The sequence below is a fragment of the Crinia signifera genome, chromosome 7 (assembly GCF_055691185.1).
Source record: "Crinia signifera chromosome 7, ASM5569118v1, whole genome shotgun sequence".
In the NCBI taxonomy this organism is placed as follows: Eukaryota; Metazoa; Chordata; class Amphibia; order Anura; family Myobatrachidae; genus Crinia; species Crinia signifera.
The window spans coordinates 194580469-194604645 of NC_139223.1; the positions used below are offsets into that span (position 1 = coordinate 194580469).

General features: G+C 46.8%; 1 protein-coding gene across 3 annotated transcripts in view; it reads right to left on the bottom strand.

The window, feature by feature from the left end:
- The window catches only part of RAPGEF4 (Rap guanine nucleotide exchange factor 4), a 256769-nt gene extending 233177 nt beyond the window's left edge, over positions 1-23592 (bottom strand). For all 3 annotated transcript variants that reach the window (XM_083154794.1, XM_083154793.1, XM_083154792.1), the window contains exons 1-3: positions 23261-23592; positions 4752-4894; positions 1620-1708 (exon numbers count right to left, since the gene is read on the bottom strand). In XM_083154794.1, coding sequence (XP_083010920.1) covers positions 1620-1708; positions 4752-4894; positions 23261-23319 — 291 coding nt within the window. In that variant the 5' untranslated portion in view covers positions 23320-23592. The remainder of the gene's footprint in view (positions 1-1619; positions 1709-4751; positions 4895-23260) is intronic.
- Between the last annotated feature and the right edge of the window lie 585 nt (positions 23593-24177).

The window sequence follows — 24177 nt, forward strand, 5'->3', positions numbered from 1 at the left end:
CAGAAACGCGTCTGCGCGTGCGCAGACACAAACATCGGTCCTCCGTGCAAATAAATCAGAATAAGGTCCATCATTTCTAGAAGGTGATTTTTGGTGACGATCCCTATAATTGATAAATGAGGTACTATTTTAAAGATTAAGTTCTCCGCTGCATTTAGCCGGGAGCCTCGCTGTTTTAGAGCAAATTTTTAGGACACAATGAACAAATGTGCTGTACAACAGAATAATGCAGTCAACAGTGTCACATCATCCAACTTAAATCAGCCTCGCTGTTTTAGCGGCCGCACATGCCGTTTCCCCCTTGCTCCAGAAACCTAGCGAGGGGGAAACAGCGTGTGCAGGGGGTCAGTTGAATACTGACCGTGTGATCTGTGACAGCGACCAGTCAGCACTGCTCGCGGTCACAGCTCGCAAAAAAGCATTGAATACATCAGAGTGACTGATAGCTGGGCACACTTGCTCTGAAGAAAGTAACAATTTATACTGGTGGTATATATACAGCTGTGTCCTTTTTCATCCCACCCATGTTTGCGATTATTCGCACCCATTTGCGAATCATTTGCAGGAGAGCACTCACCATGCGCTCCTATGGATCCAAAGGCACCGCATCTTGCACCCCTCATGACCCTCACTGCATATGTGTGTGTGTGTGTGTTTTCTCTGTATAGTAAGTCATACTCGCCTACCTGACCCTCAGCGTGAGGGAGAACATGCTCTGTTCCTGGACTTCCCTGGTAATGTGTGATTACCATCACCTGTGGTGAAACACCTTTCTTATCAATAACCTATACTCCCCACAGGTGCTGGCAATCATACATTACCAGGGAAGTCCAGGAACAGAGCATTTTCTCACGCATGGAGAGGGTCAGGTAGACAACCATGTAGTAAGCATATAGGAATGGTTTACTTATTTTATAATATACATATTTTTATTGACTTTAGGTCACTATTCCCAGTGATGATAGAATTATAAAATGACCCTATGGGATTTATTTATTACCACAGGTTTTCCCTCTGAAAATAACAACAGCTTGTATATGTTTTGAAATTAATTTAACTGACAACTTTCGTTTTCCGGGACAAAGGGCGGGATTCTGGTTGCTCGTTGGCAAGCCTTAAAACGTTGCCCGCCAGGCATCTTAATGCCTGCCGCCCGTTGAATATCCCCGCCGCACTGTAAATGGATGTTTTGCCTGTTGCCGACCTTCAAATGATTTCTACAGTCTAGGCTGATTTAAACTTGGTCCGAGCCCGCCCCCCAGCAGTCAGGTTCCCACCTGCGTACACATGTCAAGGCCCATGGTTTTCCTGGGCGCACCCAGCGTTTTTCTGGATCTGCATAAGAAACACCCCCTGCCCGCCTCTATCACGCCCCTACCCCTTGTGGGAGCGCCACGGAGACTATGCAAGTCACCGGAGATGCCTGCACAGAAACCCTGCACATGCACATAAACAAATATGTGAATGCACAGTGCTTCAATATCGGGCCCCCCATGCGAACACGCGGAGGACCGAACAGAATAGAATCAGGCCCAAAGCTTTAAAAAAAAAAAAAGAGGATTCTTTTGAATATTAACATAAGTGTCAAGAACAGAGTCTCAAAATTATAAATCTGTCACCTGATGGCTGTTGGTTTCTGTCACTTTGACATCCAAAGATCCTGTCAGCACCGCGTACCAACTTGTGCCAATGTCACCCTGCCGATACACTGCAACCAAAGAGAAAACATTTTTACTGTATATAACCTAAGAAATCGAAACTTTCTCCGGTTTAGAAGACGTCGTCTTGAGTACAGTACAGTAGTAGTAGAGTGTAGTGCAGTAGTAGAGAACAGTAGTTGCTAGATACTTCACTAGATACCCAGATTGTTCACTGTTGTTTCCAATTGTAAAGCGCAATGGAATATGCTGCGCTATATAAGAAACTGTAAATAAATAAATAAGATATACTTGTATCCAACCCACAAAATGATCCGTTTTTGTGCAAGTTTATAAAACAACGACTCAATGGAGTGAACATTTTTTATGAATGTTTTTACTGCAGCTGATGATAAGATGTGAAATACATAAGGGAGAGTTGGCAATATATTTGGTCTCATAAGCGGTAACAATTGGTGGTTTGGTCTTCAAAATCTGAATTTAGTTTTGTTCAGAACAGGGGCGTCCAGGCAGCCTCCTGGTGTTCTCCCAGGATCCAGTGACCTTCTCCTCCCTAGCAACACAGACAGCATCCGGGAGCAGGGAGGAGGAGCCCGGGAGTCAATGCAGCCGTCAGTAGGGATGGCCATCGACTATCGATGTTCCCAAAACATCGATGGTTGGGACCTAGTGCTCGATGTTTTGGGCATCGATAGTGGATGGTCGAATAGTTTTATGCCACCGATGGATGGCTTCCGATGGTAAAAGTTGTGGGCGCATGCGTCATTGCATCCAGCGGCATCGCTGCGGGCGGCCCGCCCCGCCGGAAGGTGCGCGCATGCGCAAAAGAAACTTAAACTGGATTGATGGCTAAAGTTTCTTCTGCGCATCCGTGCGGATCCCAGCCAAGCAGGCTGCCCGCAGCGACCCTTCCTGTTGCCTCCCCTGTCATTAATGATTAAAATAATACAAAGAAAATACTTATGACACAAAATCAGTCATAAGTATCATCTTTATATTAATCTAATCATTTTCATTGCTGAACATTTTATTTTGAAGGCACTGAAAGTGGTACCTAACACTGCTCATTAGAATAGCTGGATGCAGGGGGCGGGCAGGGGACGGGGACATGCCGAGGGCTGTAAAAGCCCATTAAAAAATCTATTAGAAGCGGCAACTCAACATGTGCCTCAATGACGGGCTCAGACAATATGAAAGCACGCCCGTCACTAAAACTGGTGTGATTGGGCACTGGCGGATCTCCGGGATGTGTGGAGTGTAGCGGTTAGGTAGAGACTAGATCCCCTTCAGTTTGGATTACAGGATGTGATGTTCAGTGAGGGCGGAAGTTGTTAGATGCCCTCACAACATTTTTTATTTTATCTGTAATTTACGTAGGTGTAGGTTATTTTGTTTTATTTCAGCTGCATTGTACTCTCGCGGGCTCGCTACGCTCGCAAGCTTTGGGCACGAGGGCTCGCTTCACTCGCCACAGATTTATATTCCCCCTCCAGGTATACGTGGACCCAAGGCATGATGGGAAAATTGTCAAAACTGAAGGGGATCTAGACACTACCGTAGCGGTTATCCACCCCCAGCCACCGTGCACCAAGCCGGTTTCTTTCAGTCTTCCTGATCGTCAGGCTGTGTCTGACAGAGGGAGGTAAAAGTGTCCACAGCTAGAGGTGGGGGTAGCGGTGTGCTGGCTGCTGCTGTATACCGAAAGGGTGGGCAGGTGGATAGGGGGGCTGGCGGCTGCAATTGGTGTGGGCTGTGGGGAAGAGGTGGTTCCTGGCTGCTGCGGCTTCTTCTTGTTGTCCCGGCAACTGTTCTGGGAGCTGAGGTATTCTATCTACACTACATGTATACTGAATATACATGACCCCAGTGGCAAAATGGGGGAGTGGCCTTGTGGAATGCTGTGATTTGTAGACCATGTCCCATTTCCGACAGGCCACACCCCCCCAATGACTGCCTTATTCCGTTTACAGGCAGTCATTCTGTTATACAGAATTGAAGCAGCGCTGGGGGTGTCCCTCATTGAGGCATGCCATGGACCTGCACTCTGCCTCACAGAAAGACATTCCAGGCTATAGTTTCATTAAGGCCGTGTGGGAGTGGGACTAGATTGAGTGTTCAGCTAGCTTATAGATCCACTCGGTTTCTTTTTGCTTAAGCAATTTTTGTCTATCTCCTCCATGTTTTAAGGGAGGGATATGAGAGATTATTTTGCATCTCAGACTGGTTAGGGAATACCCATGTGCCTTTTGCATATGCACTTTCACTCCTGTCTGTCCTGATGATAAGGCATACTGCCTTGAAACATTGACTGTAACATGGACATTTAAAATGTATTTATCTATGACCAACAAAGATAAAAAAAAAAAAAAAAAGCCTGGTGTGTCGCCTCATTCTTCCTTCCCAAGTTGGGAATGGTGGTTACCCCTTCATGTATTCCATTCAAGGAAGGCACCAAAGCAGCTGTCTCTGTTTGTCAGGCCTAAATTTGTTGTAAAAAGCATTGGCGCGTGTGTGAGGGGGAGGGGGCAACAACATCTATTTTGCCTTCGGGGCAACTTTGATTACGTTTCGCCACTGGCACGGGCAGCAGATACAGCACTGACAGTGACTGGTATAAAGAGAGAGTTAGCAACAGTGACAGTGCGGAGGGGTGTCGGAATAGGGGCAGCAAGGGGGCAGCCTGCCAGCCCTCCAAAAAACGTTCTGAAACCCCTGACGGTCTGGGAGCTCAGTCCACTGCTGCTGCCCATGCCCCCACAGCGGCTAAAACGGGGGCGTGGCCTTGTGAGAGCATCATGAGCATGTGCCACTCCCCCTAGCCACTAGGTCACGCCCCCAAATTTCGAGCGTTGCGAATTTGCGGCTTAACAAGTTGGGCGGTATGGTTATTGGGGCATTATCATCAATAAATATCACATACAATAGTAACATACAGTACCTTAATGAGCAGTTCCATGATAAATAACGTCTTGGTTTTTTTTAAGTGCATATACAGTACACAGGTGCAGATCATAGACCTAACTGTATTTAAGCACATGTGTTTTGCGGTTTGCATATACTGTGTGGCAATGCATCATATACATAGTGACTCACATGTAACGCCCCGCTCCAAACTCTCATAGTAACCGCAGAAACAGATCTGCTGGAGAAGATTCGGATGATATCTCTCAAACGCTTTCACTCCCTTCAGACGGGAAAATATTATGTCCACATCTTCTCCGGATCGTTCCAGGGGCCTGCAATGTAACCAGACAGGAAAACTCACACACATGACTGTGACAGCGAGAGACTCAAAACCCAAATATTAAAGTGTATTTATACAGTAAAGCAAAAGGGAGGCTGGTAAGTGGGATGCGTGTGAAGACGAGGCCGAGGAAATGGAGCGTAGCAGCCATCATTAGGACTTGATCTGACAGGCGTCACATCATGGAAGAAGACAGAAGAAAGTGACTGTATTCGAAGAGAATGATAGCAACGCACATTAAGGGATCTTTTACGTGTTCTCAGGATTTCAGTCAACACAGAGACTGACACAAATCTCTGCAGTTCACAAATGGCTTATTATTAATATTATCCTTTATTTATATAGCGCCACAAGGGATCTGCAGCTCCCGTTACAGAGTTCATAAACAATTAAGCCAAACAAGAAGACAGTGACCTACAGTTCAAGACCATACAGGTGTAGGGTAAAAAACAAAACATATCTGCGTCAGCAGACGATACTGAAATACAGTAAGTATCAGGGTTGCATAAAACTGAAGAATTACGTGGACAGCGACTCTGAGTCCCTGAGGCGCCGTTCCCCGCCAAACCCCTAATCCTGGTTCCTGATTTAAATTAAACAGCAGGTGCCGGATGGCCGGGGATCCAGTGGGGGCATAGTCTGCAGAGGGGAGTACTTCTCTGAGTTGGCAACACCCTGCTGCAATTATCATGCTTAGTGGGTTAGGCCGGATCTATACATGCATAATGCCCCCAGTAGCAGTGCCACTTACACGCATAATGCCCACAGTACCAGCTATACTTATATCTATAATTCCTCCAGTAGCAGCACCACTTACACATATAATGTCCCCAGTAGCAGCGCTGCATACACCTATAATGCTCCCAGTAGTATTGCTGTTTCTATACATGACATAATGGCCATACACACACTGGACACACACACACTGGCTGACCATGTGGAGTACATCAAATCTGCTTCTATGTAGCTCTGCCCCTTTATGCCATTTAGTCCTGCGACTCCTGCCCCTCCAATCCATGTAGCTTCACCCCTTTTTGAGACCCTCTGTCTGGTGCTGTCAAAGGGGGTGTCAGAGGGGCTCTTCTTGCTGCCGGCCACTGTTATACCCTGTGACAGGTGCAGCAGCAGCCAGCATGAGCAACTGAACACACAGCAGCAGGAGATGCAGAGTGGGGAGAGCACCTCTCCAGCCTGGCGTCTCCCTGCACTGCATCCTCTGCTGGGCGGGTAGCGCCAGCCCAGGGCATTGGCATAAAGTTGCAGATGCAACAGCAGCAAAAGACAATAGGAAGGCCGCAACTGGGTCTGACTCGAAATCAGACCCTATGAGGAGGGATCCCGCCCTCTGCATACCCCACCCCCTCAGCAGACCCCACCCCCATTAAAACTGCTTCCATAAATTTCCCGGGCTGTTTTTCCAACCCAGTCCGTGTTCAGTAGTCACAGTAGCATATAGTGAAGAAGCCATTCATTACCTACATTTTTTCCACGCTACCATTCTAACGGATTTGTGGGGGATCCTTTTATATTATTATGTAACCTAAACCTGCCAAAATTATGATTTGGGACTAGATTGCAAATAAAAATTTTCGGATTGAAGCTACTATTTAAACTGGAGAAACAGTTTTAATGCTGAGAATCCCATTGATTTCAGCAGATTTGCCGTTTTATTAAGTTCAGTCCCGGTAAGAGTCTGCTTTGGGGTGACAATAAGTAAAGCACAGGGAGAGACACTTAATCTGGCTGGAGTTAACCTAAATGGAGAATGGTTTTCTCATGGACATCATTACATGGGCCTTTCACGTGCCATGTCATAACACCCTCTTTTCGTGTTGACGTCTGGAGGAAAACGATTAATGCCGTCTACAAGGAAATCTTATAAAACCTCAGTAAAAAACGTCTAGTGCTGTAAATTCTAAATTGCTCCTGGGTGAAGCTGGAGCAGATCGCCAGTGGCGTAACTACAAAATTTGCTCCCCCCGCCGGAAAATTTCACCAGCCCCTCCCCCTTCCCCCCAGTAAAATGAAACCCCTCAAACCCTGCCTCACCCTTCCAAATACCTCTTGCTGCCTCTGCCGCCTGGCTCTTGCTGCTAATGAAAATGACCCTCACAAAATGGCTGCCCCTAACAGCAGACCGTTTATAAGGATGCTAGAGGAGGCCGCTGCCTCCTCTAGCATACTCAAAAACGGTCTGCTGTAAGGAGACGGACGGTTTGTGATGGTCATTTTTCAATAGCAGCAGGAGCCAAGAGGAGCGCCGGGACTGCAGACAAGTAGATCTGCGGGTCCCGGTCACAGATGAAGCGGCAGCAATCGGAGGGGTAAAGCAGGTCAGCGTAGTGATAGCCCCGCAGACCCCCGGCACCCACGCTTACTTAGCGCCTCCCCGCCACCACGGGGTCTGCGGGGCTATTGTTACACCACTGCAGGTCACTATTTTTATGTATTTTTTTGTTACCCGGTATAACTGGTATATTCGCTGATACGCATGAGCAGACCCGAAACATTGTTCCCCGGACTGAATTTGCTGAATTACCCCCTAAGTGGTAACAGAAAATAAAGAGATTCATGGCCACCCTCCTGAGCCTCAGCAGATCTTATCTATCTGTTCTCTATGTATCAGACACTGACCTTCATCTCAGCGGGTAAGTTTCTTATATCCTATTAACTCCTTCCACACCGTACATATCAAAGAGTGGAGTGTAGCCAGAGCGCTGGCTAATTGCTGTCTATGATGTTGTGCTTGTAGCAATGTACAGGACAGTTTGTACTAGATCAAGGTCGGTATCTGATACACTGATAAAAAACAGATAAGAACGGCCGACACTTTGTCAGATGGGAGAAATTGAAGGTTTATTTAAAAAAAAATTTTTTTAAAAGAATTTTCTAATCTTAAACAAGGTGCAGAAAACATGAAGAAGAACACAACATATTAATACGTTCTGTCCATCTAGCCATGTGTATAGAATAGAAACACTCAATAAATCAGCATTTATTAGCTATATGTAAATTATGTTTACAATGGTACAATCAACGATTGTAATTCGTCCAAAATTAACTAAATTTATACAATCCATATGTAGGGAGATAACAAATAGAACATACCCTCTAACAAAGGTTGAACTTGACGTATTTTTCAGCCTAAACTACAATGATGTGGAGTTTTCATGTGGGTAAGGCATATGGCCAGGGCTGCCATCAGAAATTAAGCCCCCCGTGACACAAACAATTTGGTGGCGCCAGGTGGCAGCCTTGCAGAGACATTGCTGGTGGCATTTCACATATGGAACTGTCCACAAGCCAATCAGAGCTTGCAGACCAACTGGCAATCAGGATTTGTCGCTGTGGTGGCTCCTGATTGGCTACTTGTCCAAGAGTCACCGCTGTGGTGGCTCCTGATTGACTGCTGGTCCACAAGTTCTAATTGGCTCGGCAGCTCTTTCAGCCATACCCATCCTCTGTCAGCCTCAATGTCTCTCTAATTATATCAAATAGAAAAATTGCAGAATTTTTAGAGAAACTAGAAATGGAATTTTAATACTTATAATTTATGACCGACTGTGTAGCCAGCTATTCACCAACATATTGTCATGATGATGGGATTATTTTGATGTGGAAGCCTGGAGCTAGAGCTCCATCCACCCATTGTTAATATGGCCCTGAGGCCGGATAACCTCTGCTGACAGAAGCTGTATGGACATGTCTCTCACAGGGTTGCTGGGTAAGGGCCTTACAAATGAATCAGGCCTGCAAACACAGGGGTTGCATAACCACATTCCCCACACATGACAAAGCCCCTCCAGTGGCCATACACCCCTGTACCTCATACTTGCTGACTCTGTGGCGGGTGCAGGGTCGGAGCATGATGTCATCAAGCCCCGCTCCCATTACAGTCAGTGCTGCGATTCATGGCTCTGTGGGGAGGGGCTAAATTGACACAATTTGCATCATTTCGGCCCTGTTCCTTCCCCGAAGAGCCACGAATGCTGGTATTTGATGGTGGAGGAGGGGGCTGTAGGGGGGTGGGGGGTGTGCAGATAAATGAGGGAGGCTTGCCCACCCTTGCTGGGGGGCCGGGAGGGGGACCCGATTTACCTTAGGTTAGGCAAGTATGCTGTAGCTGAGCCTACCTACTGTATCTGCAGCCGGATTCAGAAAAGCAAGAAAGCAGGTAACTTTGGGCCTTATTCTAGTTCACTCTTTCTGACAAAATCCTTCTTAGATGGACAAAACCATGTGCACTGCAGGTGGGGCAGATGTTACTTGTGTGCAGAGATAATTAGATTTGGGTGGGGTTTTACTTCAAAGTGAGATCTATATTGCAGTGTAAAAATAAAGCAGCCAGTATTTACCATGAACAGAAACAAAATAATTCACCCAAATCTAATTCTCTCTGCACATTTTACATCTGCCCCCCTGCAGAGCACATGGTTTTGTCCATCTAAGAAGGATTTTGTCAGAAAGAGTGAACTAGAATAAGGCCCTTTGTGTCAGGAACACACCATATTGCCATGCAAGGGGAGCAAATACATTAGTATTGTTTCTGTGCAGGGTAAATACTGTCGGCTTTTGCATGTAGCCCACAGCTATTACACAGCTTTTTTTTACACTGCAATTTAGATTTCAGATTGAACACACCCCACCCAAATCTAAATCTCTCTGCACATGTTACATCTGCCCCACCTGCAGTGCAACATGATTTTTCCCATTGGCGTGCTTTATTTGCAAAGCTGAATCAGGCTCCTGGTCTCTTATTGAAGATTCAAGTAGCAATGTTCACTAATTCAATGAAGCACTCCGTACCATGTGCATGCAGGGTCGTGCGTCTTCGCAGCTTGTGTTACGGTATTTATGCTTTGTGTGGCTGTGTTTAGAGTGGTCACTTTCTGCATACCTCCCAACTTCTTCTTGAGTCGCGATTAGGCCACGCCCCCGATTTTCCCTGCCTGCGCCTTAGAACATCCCGCCCTGTGTTTGAAAAATGTCAGGCAGGAGCTGATTGGCTGGTGTTTAATCACTCTTCATTTTATCACTTTTGAAGTTTAGTGCATCTGGCCCATTAAATTTTGCCCTCCACCACATACCTCCCAACTTCTGGCCGGAGGAAATAGGGGGCGGGGCGTATGCAAATGAGGGTGCGGTTTATGCTAATTAGCCGCGACCTCATTTTCATACGAGAATAGACGCTGTGCGCATGCGCACAGCGTCTATTCTACTAGATTGGGGGGTCTCCCAACTGCCACCCCCCGCAGCGGGACAATGCCTGCCGCGGGTGGGACAGCGGGACAGTACCCAAAAATCGGGACTGTCCCTCTAAAATCGTGACAGTTGGGAGGTATGCCACCATATACTGTAGGTCAGACAGTCCCTCCGTACCAACTTACTTGGACAGTACTCAGGCCCTTATTCTGATCGGTGCGGAAATTCCCGCATGCGGACGGACCGCCGATGTTGATCGTCTGCGCATGTGCAGAGGTCACTCTGCGCATGTGCAGGCGATTTCGCCGCACGGATTCTTTATACGCCGCACAGGGGGCGTAGAGGGGCGTGAGGGGCTACTTAGCCTCATTACCCTATGCATACGCCCCCCGTTTCATGGGCGTTCCCATGCAAACGCGGGGCGTATGCATGGTAATGAGGCCGTGACGCGTGGGTACGGGGCGGGCATCTGACATCGCCGGATGTCAGCTGCCCGCCCCTATACATGATTTCACACGGACAAGTGTCCGTGTGGTCTTGTGTTGCGGGACCTGGTGGAGCGTGCGGCCCTGCATTCGATGTTCGGCGACCATCGAATGCAGGGGCTGCTCCCACCATGGAGGAGGCGTATCCCCGTACAATTTCATGCGGATCGCCACATATCCGCATACGGACGGCAGGTGGCGATCCGTATGGAAGGCGGGGATTCGCCTGCACGGTTGCGGCCGCATATTCTGATCGGGCCGCACCGATCAGAATAAGGGCCTCAGATAGGAAGTTACTGTTTTAGTTGTACAGCACAGAATGCTGTTGGTATGCAGTGGCCATTGTCAACACTAGAGGTCCTCAGAGTCCAGGCTAAATCGTTTATAATGAGTCTGACTTAATGGTACGCACAGTCAGTAAATAGACAATGGGTTGACCGTCACTAGATCGACCAACAATGCTCAAAAATGACTGGATTGACACCTAAAAATGGTCGACATGCATTATGTCGACTGCCAAAATGACGACACATGCTTATGGTTGACATAGGCAAGGATGACAGTGAAAATGTTGACATGCGTTTTTCATGATTTTTTTTCAGAAAAAGGTGTTTATTTCATACTTTACTATCCAAGTTGGCATACGTGGGAATATAAAGGTGTGCCAAGCACAGCGAGGCACCGCGCCTAAGGCATGGCAAACGAAGACATATATACATGTACCTTTTGACTGTGGACCTTTCTAATGTCGACCATAAGCTTGTGTCGATCTAAGGTATGTCAACCATTTTTTGGAGTCGACCTAGTCACTGCTGACCAATAGTGCTCCACCTAGTGACTGCTGACCTAGACATTGTCTATCATCTACAGATGGCGCGCCTGTCAGTCAGCGCTGGGAAGCACCACATCCCCTTAGCTGATGATCGCTGGCGGAGAGGCGCTCAATCTGACGGGGACACGCAAGCGTCTCGCACACACGCACATCCCTGTCAACACGGCAGCAGGGAACACTTTCCCGGCCTGTCTCCACTTCAGGGAGACGGGCAAGGTTAGGGGGGAGCTGGGGGCACCTGGGGAGCTGCAGCGGGAGGCTGAGGGCTCGGTCGGAATGGGGCGCGTGTGCATCTCATGCATGCGCGTCCCCTTCTGGCGGATGGCAACGACTGGCGATTTGATCGCCAGGAGCAGCTGTAATGAGAGCTGCTCCATCTGTATACTGTACTGTACAGTTACCCATACGATATGCTGCAGATTTCAATCCAGTTTTGGAAAACTGCGTCTATCAGCTATCATTGTGCTATCCCCCAACAGAACAGTGCAGGATAAATGTACACTGTACCACCGCAGCACATAGCTGTGTATAGGGGAGGTGTTACAGGTATCTGGGGTTCAACACTATTGGCCTGATTCAGACCTGCTCTCTAAGCAGTGTATTTTCACTGCCTAGCGAGCAGGTAACGCCACCCATCCTCCACCCGTGTAAATGACCCCCCTGCTGTGAATCTCTGCACTTGCATGCGAGGGAATATGCCCGCTTACACATCCCCTCTTATGCGGCCATACGGGCGAAAAATCATTCGATGGTTGTGGACCATCACATTTTTTTCCCCCATTTGCAGTCAGTGTAAACTGAGGAACATGGCTGAATTCGGGGCGGCCGCTGAGGTCATGTGACGCCCTGACCAGGCATCGACCTGCATAATTTAGTACCAGCCTCTCCACAAAGAGCCACAAATCACGGCATTTACAGGAATGGGGGTGGGACTTAATTATGACAAGCTCCGCCCTGCCCTAAGAAAAGCTGCTGAGTGTCTCCTCTCCCGCCTTCTCCTGGAGAGGAGACACTAGAAGTAGGCAAGTATGGTATATGTGCCCGACTCTTCTGTCTTACACAATGTCAGTTCCGCCTAAGCAAATAGACCTGCCTCTCTTGTCACAATAGTACATACAGACAAAAATAAGTATCTGCCACCAGGGTCGGACTGGGACCAGAAATCGGCCATGGCATTTTCAGCACACAGGCCCACCTAAAGTTGGCGGGACCCTTGCGCGGTGTAGCCGTGCAGCAAAAAGGGGGTGTGGTCTCACAGAAAGGAGGCGTGGCCTCACAGTAAGGATGCATGGTATAAAAAAAAGGAGGCATTGCACATTATGGAACACACCGTAATGCCCATTACACAATGTCGCACACTGTATTGCCCATTACATATTATTAATAACACACACCGTAATGCTCATTGCACAGTATGGCACACAACATAACGCCTATTACACATACACACATATATATATACATAAACACACCTATATACACACACATACTGTGTATACATACACACACACACATATGGCGCATGATGACGGGGGCAGCGCCGCATCATGACGGGGGGGGGGCGTCTGGCGGGGGCGGAGCGGCTGCAGAAAGTTCTAAGAACCTCTAAGTTCTAAGAACTTTCTGCACAAAATTGGCCCACAAGGCCATCGGCCCTTCTGGCATTTGCCAGAAGTGCCAGATGGCCAATCCGGCCCTGTCTGCCACCCTTAGTGCCTGTGCTAGTATGACCATTCTAACCAGCGCTTCGTGCTGTGATAATACTCGTGAACTGCCATCAATGGTATAAAATAGCACTATTATACAAATCAAGTTAAATCAGAATTTAGTTCTGGTTGATCAAAGTGATTAAAGTCATAATTGAAATCTGCAGCTGTGCTTGGAAGGTTAGCCGCCACATTGACACGCTGACACTGACCTCTACGATGAACAAAGGCTGCAAATCTTTAGCCGTTTACATTTAAACTCCAGGCAAGTTAATGTTGCTGTCCTCTGCCTGTAACCTGCAGTGCTACTGCCATAGATCTCTGTAACTGCAGACACAGATCACAGAACTTCTGGGTACCACCTGCTGGGATACCGGCAAGGCACGAGGCAGAACACTCATTAGGAATTCTTTTTTTTTCTAAGAGATACTTACAGACATCCTTACAATTACAACACAGAACCACAGCCGGCTACATTCTGCAAAGCAATGAGAAGGGCAAGTCAGATGCTTAGGAATCAGCAGAAGGAAGACAGAAGTAATAATGCCACTGTGTAGGTCATTGGTACGACCTCATCTAAAACGCTGTGTCCAGTTCTGGAGACTATGGGGCCGATTTATCAACTGCCACATCTGATGATACGGATGTGCTGTGATTACTTTGGCCCAACTCGCAGTGCGATAATTGACTACACATCACATGGATGCATCAATTATTACACGCAGGGTTTGAGCTTGCAATAAAGCTCTGTCCGTAATGGGTCCCTGCAGCAATATCGGGATATTTTTCACAAAAATGACCTCAATACTGCCGACATCGACATTTATAGCTTGGAGTCTTAATAGGGACTTTTAAATAAATTTCCCAAAGGGAGAGAAGTATTAGGATGTGCACTGACACTGGAGGGAGGTTCAGGGGAAATTTAAGGACAAATGACTTCACAGAAAGGGTGGTGGACAAGCGGCATAGCCTCCCATCAGAGGGGGTAGAGGCAAATACAGTAGTACAATTTAAACATGCATGGAATAGACCATGGGTCTTCAAACTGCGGCCCTCCAGATGTTGTGAAACTACAAATCCCAGCATGCCTTGCCACAGTTTTGCTATAAGGGATTGTTAAAACTGTGGCAAGGCATGCTGGAATTTGTAGTTTTACAACATCTGGAGGGCAGCAGTTTGAAGACCCATGGGATAGACATAAGGATATCCATGGGCAGATTGGGAATTTAAAGTGGCCCTGAAAATGTTTACAAAAAGTGACTCCATTACACTCCCACATCATCAGCCTGCCCCACTCTACCCCCTAACACACCCAAAACAACATGCCACCCTCACACCCACACTACCAGTCTGTTGCCCTCTATTTTTTCCCAGCCACATATGTGTTGGCCCACCAGGAATATTCCCTGCGACTTCTATTGCCAGTACACCCCTGAGGATATCTTACAGAGTACTAAAGAACAAAAAGGGGTGAGATTATACCTAGGATGAAAAAGAGGGGTATACTAGATGAGTCAAATGGTTCTTATCTGCTGTCTCATTCTATGTTTCTTTGGTTCCATTCAGCCATTGCCGTAAGTGGGACTAGTAGCTAATGCACAACAAAGAGCAGGATATATTGTGTCTGAGTTCTCCAGGTAACACTGCAATTGCTAATGGAATTATGTTTAAAACATGAATTGTCTATCATACATAATTAACCTCAAATAATAATAATACAGTGAGAGAATGTAAGAGACCACTAGACCACCAGTTCCTTATCTCGACATATCATCCACGCAGACATGATGACTGCAGCAAATCATCACACCCTAGATGGTTACCATATAAAAAAAATACTAGCATAAGAATACAGAATCCCCTCTGCGGGGTAGCTGTATGAAGCAGTGATAAGGGTCAGAGAAGTGATAAAGTTCCTGGTACCGTAACTTCATCATCAGCTTCTGACTTTCTTAAATACAGCCTGTAACTTAACAGTCTTAAGCCGATTGGCCAGTGATAAAGTACCAGGCACTTTATCACTTCTTCTCCCTTATCACTGCTTCATACAGCTACCCCTGATCAGGTTTTATTTTTATAACTTTGTATAGAATGTTTGGGAGGGGTAAGAACTACTTCCAAGAGAAGTCTATAAACTTCTCAAGGTACTCTACTTATATCGGCAAGGAGAACGTTACTCTGCTAATATAGATTAATATTAATGCACCTGGTGATTATATATTGCCAGCAGAACCCCATAAATGTCTAAAGCCAAGTCTTGGCATGACTCTATTATATATGGTTGTCCCTCTATAACAGACAATGCTTGCACTGATCTATGTAACGTCCTAATTCGATATTATGCTTTGTCATGTGAAGAAGCAACTTAATGGAAATGTGTGTATATATATACAGTTCCATTTAAGTCAATGTCTAATTTTAGGTAAGCAGCCAGTGTACCAGATGCCTCTTGTGTAAATAAAGGCAACATAGCTGGGTTACTTCCTAAATAATACATGAGGCGTTACCTAATTTTTCCATTTAGCTTCCTAGTTAGAACAACCTACGAGTCACTAGGAAACCTTGAATAATCCCAGCTCTTTTGGAGCCCACACACAGTTATCATGAGATGTCGACACAAGAATGTCAACATGGTTGAAATCTCGTCATGCTTAGAATATTGTCAATGACACTGTTGATATTGATCATGTCTACACGGATGACCTGCCAAAATGATAGAATGTTGTCATAACTTCACCGGTGGTCCAGCAGTCTCTTACCTAGTCCCGTCAGCAGTGTTGTCCCCAGTGTCATCTTCTGCATCCCAGTGCTCACGTGATCATTAGACATCTGACGGAACAGAGTTCCGGTGAGCATCTTTCATCTATTTTACAAAAAGTTGCATTGTGTACCTGTCTTGTATGTTACGGGACGGCTCTGCACAATTTGAGGATAGATGTATGTGGACGATTAGCTGTATTTATTTCCGTACACTTAATTATAAGTGCAAATTGAACCGGCTTGCTGAATCGCCCCATAATACTCTCACTATGCCCACACTATGCTTCCCTGTACACTGTCAGAGAACATGTAGACTAAGGAGTCTATGTACTAAGCCTTGGGGCTGGATGTAATAGCGTCTGAGTTTTTGGATGATGGTTGAACTCGTACATTTTTTTAAAGCGGCAATCATTTACAAGGCAAAACCATGCCTTATAATGATTGCTCCTTTAAATAATCATCCAAGTTCGGCGGCCGTGCGGGTTTCCGGCTGAACTCTGCCTTTTTTATGGCTATGATACTCAGCCCTTGAAGAGAGATAAAATGGAAGGTGATAACACAGCAGCCAATCAACTCCCAACTGCCACATGTATGTTTGAAAGATGACAGTTAGTCTACTTTATCTAATTTCAAGACTTATCTAATTGTACTAACATAGATCCAAACATCTGATAAGACGCATCTAAACACCAACTGTCTATATCAATTTCATTCCATTCATATATTTTTTATGCGTATAAAAACACATTCAACACGAGCTAGCTAAATAGAACCATTATGGCCTGATTGACAGTCCCATGTAATGCCGATGTTCATGTTATGGGATGACGTCACTACAGTGATTGCTTTCTGTACTAGACACCAGGGCCGTGATTCGGAGACACTCACCTCCTTGTATGGAGCCGCGATGAGCAATATTTGCCAGGATGCATAGTCGGTCAGGTGGATCTCAGTGACTGGTCTGGGTGTTTGCGGGTGGCAACTAGAGAGCAACAATGTGAACAAATGCAGGAAAAACTTCTCATGGATGTGTTCGTGTGTAGTCACCGATACAATTTCTGAATTGTGTATTTATCATGGATGTCAATTTAAGACAGATCTCTAGCTCCAAGCATAGGGTAGGTGTAACCACCAAAGATAGGGATGATGACCACTGACGCATTGGGGGAAAAAACGGGCATGCTAGGTACACCAAGCAGACCGTGAGACAATCGTACAATCGTCTTACGTGCTCACGATCTGCATGGATAGGGCAGCCAGCTCAGGGGGGCGGGACCACCAGGAGCAAAAAGTGGCCGGATGGGGCGGAGCCACATGAGGGGCTACTTGTTTGATGGTGTGGCCAGAGCAATCGCAATGTTTTAGCCACGCCCACATCATGCAATGCCATTATTTCAAGCATTTCACTGTGGTGGGTGGGGCTAAAATGATTTGCGTCATTTGATCCATGGATCCCCCCGCTAAGGGTGGGGTTGCGTGAGTTAGGCGGCTCTCTGGGAGGGTCCGGGCCAGGAGGGGGGCCTGATTTCTTCTGGCCATTCTGGGAGATTAGGCAACCCTGATTTACACCCATCCCAGGCATTTTCTATATATTTGTATTTTCCATTTTCCTGGCCACATACAGTTGCAAGAAATATGTGCACCCTTTGGAATTACCTGGGTTTCTGCATAAATTGGTGATAAATTGTGTTCTGGTCTTCATCTAAGTCACAACAATACACAAACAGTTTGCTTAAACTAATACCACAAAATCAGTTATATGTTCTCGTGTTTTTATTGAACACACCATGTAAACATTCACTGTGCAGGGTGGACAAAGTATATGAACTCTTGGATTTAATAACTGGTTGAGCCTCCTTTGGCAGCAATAACCTCAACCCAATGTTTCCTATAGTTTCATATCAGACCTGCAAAGCGATCAGGAGGAATTTTGGACCATTCCTCTTTACAAAACGGTTTCAATTCAGCCATATTCTTGGGATATCTGGTGTGAATTGCTCACTTGGGATCATGCCACAGCATCTCAATTGGGTTGAGGTCAGGACTCTGACTGGGCCACTCCAGAACAGAAGGTGTATTTTCTTTTGTTTAAGCCATTGTGTTGTTGATCTACTTCTATGCTTTGGGTCGTTGTCCTGTTGCACCACCCTTTCTGTTGAGCTTCAATCGGGGGACAGATGGCCTAAAGTTCTCCTGCAAATTGTCTTGATAAACTTGGGAATTCATTTTTCCATTGATGTTAGCAACCTGTCCAGGCTTTGAGGCAGCAAAGCAGCCCAAAACCATTATGCCCCCTCACAGTTGGGATGAGGTTCTGATGTTGGTGTGCTTTGCCTTTTTTTCACCACACATAGGGGGTTATTCTGGTTCACTCCTTCTGGCAAATTCCTTCTTAGATGGACAAAACCATGTGCACTGCAGGGGGGCAGAAGTAACTTGTGAAGAGAGAATTAGATTTGGGTGAGTTATTTTGTTTCTGTGCAGGGTAAATACTGGCTACTTTATTTTTACACTGCAATATAGATCACACTTTGAAGTAAAACCCCACCCAAATCTAATTCTCTCTACACATGTTACATCTGTCCCCCCCCCCCTGCAGTGCACATGGTTTTGTCCATCTAAGAAGGAATGGTACTCTTTACCTAGAAGGGCGCCCGTCGTGGTGATCGCGGGTACATTTATGTCTGGCCGCGACGCGACCGACGCGATGCCCGCGATTTCCCATTGAAACCCATGTTAAACATGGAAATCGCGTCGGCCGCGTCTCGGCCGGCCATAAATGTACCCGCGATGCCCGCAACGCGATGCACCCGATTTCCCATAGGAATCAATGTTAAATGGCCCGACCGACGCGATTTTACTGTTAAATGCCTCAATGGACCCGATGTGGCCATAGGAATCAATGTTAAATGGGCTACAGAGCCCAAATAGGCACAATTAACCCTTAAATGTCCCCCCAAATTTTTAACGCCACCCCACGATCCACGCCAACCCGAAGCGTGGCGAGCGCAGCGAGCCCGCGAGGGGCGGCGGTACGCGTCCTCCGACCTTTTCATGCCCTACTATCCACGTCGGCGTGGAGTTGAGAATAGAATAGTGTGGCGAGCGCAGCGAGCCACCGAGCCCGAAGCGTGGCGAGCGCAGCGAGCCCCGCGAGGGGACGCGGATACCTTCACAGGTAAACGCGTCCCCTCGCGGGCTTCACAGGTGTCCGTGGCCACGCGGACACCTGTGAAGTCCGCGAAGGGACGCGTTTACCTGTGAAGGTATCCGCGTCCCCTCGCGGGCTCGCTGCGCTCGCCACGCTTCGGGTTGCCGTGGATCGTGGGGTGGCGTTAAAAATTTGGGGGGACATTTAAGGGTTAATTGTGCCTATTTGGGCTCTGTAGCCCATTTAACATTGATTCCTATGGCCACATCGGGTCCATTGAGGCATTTAACAGTAAAATCGTGTCGGTCGGGCCATTTAACATTGATTCCTATGGGAAAATCGCGGTCATCGCGGGCAGCAGATTTTTATGTACCCGCGATTTGCCCGCAATGCCCGCGATGACCGCGATTTTACCCCCGACGCCCGCGATTCCAATCGCTGGCGCCCTTCTAGGTAAAGAGTACCGAAGGAATTTGCCAGAAGGAGTGAAACAGAATAACCCCCATAGTGTTGCGTGTTCCTTCCAAACAACTCAACTTTGGGTTCATCTGTCCACAGAATATTTTGCCAGTAGTGCTGTGGAACATCCCGGTGCTCTTTCGCAAACTCCAAACATGCAGCAATGTATTTTGTGGACAGCGGTGTCTTCCTTCGTGGTGTCCTCCCATGAACGCCATTCGTCATTAGTGTTTTATGTATCGTAGATTCTTCAACAGAGATGTTAGCATGTGCCAGAGATTTCTGTAAGTCTTTAGCTGACACTCTAGGATTCTTCTTCACCTCATTGAGCATTTTGCGCTGTGCAGTCATCTTTACAGGACGGCCATTCCTAGGGAGAGTAGCAACAGTGCTGAACTTTCTCCATTTATAGACAATGCGTCTTACCATGGACTGATGAACATAAAGGCTTTTAGAGATACCTTTGTAACCCTTTCCAGCTTTATGCAAGTCAACAATTCTTAATCATAGGTCTTCTGAGAGCTCTTTTGTGCGAGGCATGGTTCACATCAGGCAATGCTTCTTGATAATAGCAAACTCAAAACTAATGTGTGTTTATTATAGGGCAGGGCAGCTTTAACCAACACCTCCAATCTCGGTTCATTGATTGGACTCCAGGTTGGCCGACTCCAATTAGCTCTTGGAGAAGTCATTAGCCTAGGGGTTCACATACTTGGTCCACCCTGCTCTGTGAATGTTCACATGGTGCGTTCAATAAAAAAAAAATGAGAACATATAATTGTTTGTGTGGTATTAGTGTAAGCAGACTCTGTTTGTCTATTGTTGTGACTTAGATGAAGATCAGAACACATTTTATCACCAAGTTATGCAGAAATCCAGGTCATTCCAAAGGTTCACATACTTTATCTACATGTTTTATTTTTCTTCCCATAAAACTAGATCCACATAAGGAGGACAGGACACTGCATTCTAACGTACACTAACACAGGGCCTGATTCAGCCCCGATTACGGGGCTGTGAATTCACAGCCCTGGCAATTATCAGATGACCTTGCATGCGCACGGTCCACAGTGCTCATGTATGAGCCACAAAGCCAGCGATAGATAGCCATCGCTGGCTGTTCGCAAGTTGAGTGCCAGGCACTGGGCATTTAGGAGCATCACATCAGTGTTTTCTAGGAGTGCCATGGCCAGCCGCTGGCCATAGGAGCACTGAGTATACAGATGGAGTGCCTCTCTTCCTTGGCCGGGGATCACCAGAATGTCCTCACTTGCGATCGCCGGCACAGAGGTGCTCCATCTGACTGGGACGCGCGTGCGTCTCACGAGCACGTGCATCCCAGTTTCAGGACGGCGCCGCTGTGGGTCCCTGCCCATCTCTACTTCAGGGAGACGGGCAGGGATAGGGGGGACAGCGGGGTGGCGAGGGGCACCGGGGGAGGCGGTGGGGACCCCTAGACAGCTCCGTAGCCACGGGCTCGCCCCTGGTGGGAGACAGCCACTGGTGGTGGCTGGCGATACTATCGCCAGCCCCTGCAAGAATGAGGCCGGCTCCATCTGTATCTAGACCGATTCGGCGGCTGCAAAAAGGGGGAAAACCATTCAATGCTAAGTGATTGTGAATGGTTTTCCCCTGTGTGCAAGGCTGCAAATGTAACTCTGGCGGTGCGGCATTTACTTGATCACTGCACTCCGAAGCAATCAGGTCTGAATCCGGCCCAATGTCCAATCAGATATCTGTATTACCTTTACACTATGTGGTAAATTTACTAAGATGGGAATTCTATTGAAGATGGGATGTTGTCCATAGCAACCAATCACATTCTACTTCTTTATTTAGCACCTTCTAGAAGACAATAGATAGAATCTGACAACCTGTGGCCCTCCAGCTGTTGTAAAACTACACATCCCAGCATGCCCTGCCACAGTTTTAGCATTCCCTAAAAACAAAACTGTGGCAAGGCATGCTGGGACTTGTAGTTTCACAACAGCTGGAGACCCAGCTGTAGTGTAAGAAAGGAGCCTGATTGGAAGTGCCGGACCTACTGTTTGCTATATATATATATATATATATATATATATATATATATATATATATATATATATATATATATATATCACACAGTGTGTAATTTAACACTTCTTTTCCCAGTTATCTCATGTATAATTGTTATTGTAGTAGATAAGGCATAACTTCCAACTGTCCCACTTACCGGGGCACAGTATCTATTCATGCCCCCACAGCAGCGAAAAAAGAGGCCTGGGCTCGTGGGAGCATCGGGAGTATAAGCCACGCCCCCTTTCCACTATGCCACTCCCCAAAGACAAACCTTCGGCGCACGCAATCAATCCTACTCCTCCCTCCTCAAAGTTGGGAGGTATTCAAAAACGATGTACCTGAATTTATCCTATTTATCATTTTACAATTCCATTCTATTCCATTTGGCCTTTTAAATTATTGGCAGTTTAACCCTTTGAGTGAATTAGTCAACAAAGGTGTGAAAATTGCTACACAAACCTTTTTATTCATCAAAATGACCTGTAATGTTTACCGGTACTTCTTTACTTTCACGGCGCCAGCATGGCGCCGTGCGTCTGAGTCCCCTCGCTACGCTCGCCACGCTAATTAAAATCAACTCCATGCCAACATGGATAGTGGAGGTATGAACTATCCATGTTGGCATGGCGTTAACTTAGTTTATTTTACTTAATTAGTGGCGAGCGTAACCCGGAAGTACGCGCGGCGCCATGCTGGCGCCGTGAAAGTAAAGAAGTACCTGTTTACATTATATAGGAAATATTTTTTTTTATTTGCACTTTTTTTGTATTTTTTTTATAACAAATGTGAGCAACGCCGGCAATTTTTATTTTGCGCCTATTTTGCACATCTCTTGCAGAGATGTTGGCACTCAAAGGGTTAAACATAGTGGCTAGATCATCCAAATCCTGTGGCTCACTGGCTGATACAACTAGCCCTGTGTTAACCTGTATCACTGATGTGATGCCCGTAGGTGATACATGATGTACACACTAACAGAATCCACTAGCTTATTTGTGATTTGTTCTATGTACGTTATTGGGGTCACACTGGGTTAACGCTAAGGTAATAATGCACGTCAGTACGGACAATAATAATGAGTCTATCACATGCCTTTTGTGATGCACAGTTATCAATTATATAGAAGGCATCGTTTTTCCAAGAGGTTCTGCAACAGCTAAGGACAACATACAGTATCAGTTTCATTTATGACTAAAGGAAGATTTTTTCTTTCTTCTACTGGGCCATTTCTCATCTACTTAGCAGCCCAGTCACATATCTCTCTGCCTTCCCGACTACTCATCGTATGTTACCACATCTCCCTAATGAACAAAGAATATATTGATTTTCCCAGACATCCTCCATGCAGACCTTGGTTCTCAGGAAATCACAGCACAAGGGCAAACTCCAAAGGCAGGCAGAGAAGCAGTGATCAGATCAGCACCGCTGCTGCCGCTGTCCAGCAGCACCCATGACCGTAGATCAGACTCTGTCTATGATTTCTCTCCTGCATCCTAGACAGAATCTGATTGGTTGCTATGGGAAACATCACCTCTTTTCATTTTTAGAAGCCTTAGTAAATTTCCCCGTCAGAGTCCCAGAGCCATTCTATTCTACTTGTATGACATACATCAGCCAGAGCCGGCAGCCACTGCTACAGTACAGGAGCATGCAGCGAGACATCACATGCAGGTCACATCATGCAGCACTATACAAGGGAAGGTACCTTTTATCTAGGCAGGCAATCCACTCTGCAGACGAGGAAGAAGCGTGTGCAGCAACCATGTTTGCACCACTAGCAGCTGAGCCTTGCACCAATCTGTCTGCACAGCGTGGAAAGTACTATACTACAGTAAGAGGAACTACGGATGGTTTTTTTTTTCTCTTTCGCAGCCGCTTAATCAAATGTCAAGTCATCAAAAGGCTCCTGTGTGTGTTACATAGTAACATCTGCACTGACAATACAGCAGGCGGGAGCCGTACAATAGGCTGTCACCACTGCAGCAGACCCTCCGCTCAGCTGCTCAACTCTGCTGGAGAGATAAGGAGAAAAGAGGGAGGAGGATGGTCTGAGGCTGGCAGCATTGGCTACAGCACCTCACGTAGTACAATCTTTTCCCGTGTAACTATACGAGTGGATTTGCTTTTTCACTGAGCTAGCAGGCAGCTGCATAGACGTGGCTTACTTCCAGGTGCTATGCTGACACAGGCTGCTTCTCAGTGTAGAGCAGGGCACACACACAAAGATTTATCTGTCCAATCTGGTGTCTGGTGGGGACAAAAATCTGGAAATGTATTTGAGCAAATGACAATCGGCATTTACTCCCAAATGATGGAAAACACACAAAAACAATTGTTTGTGTAAGATGGGTGTAGGGGCGGTGCGGTGTGGGGCCTGCTGCTGTGCAGGTGTCTCCAGACCACTTACCTGGCGCCGCACCCTCTCACCTTCAGGCCGTAACAAACCACGGTCCTGGAATTCTCCGGCACCCGGTCACGAACACCTAGGAGGAAGGAGAGTAGGTGAGAGCTGTTCCTCCTGGATGAAGACCGATGCGCCCTCCGTCCGCAATGTCTCTACAGAGGCACCCTCTGGGAAACATCATCGGTGCACTGCCTCAGAGCCCGGAGTGTCACCTATTG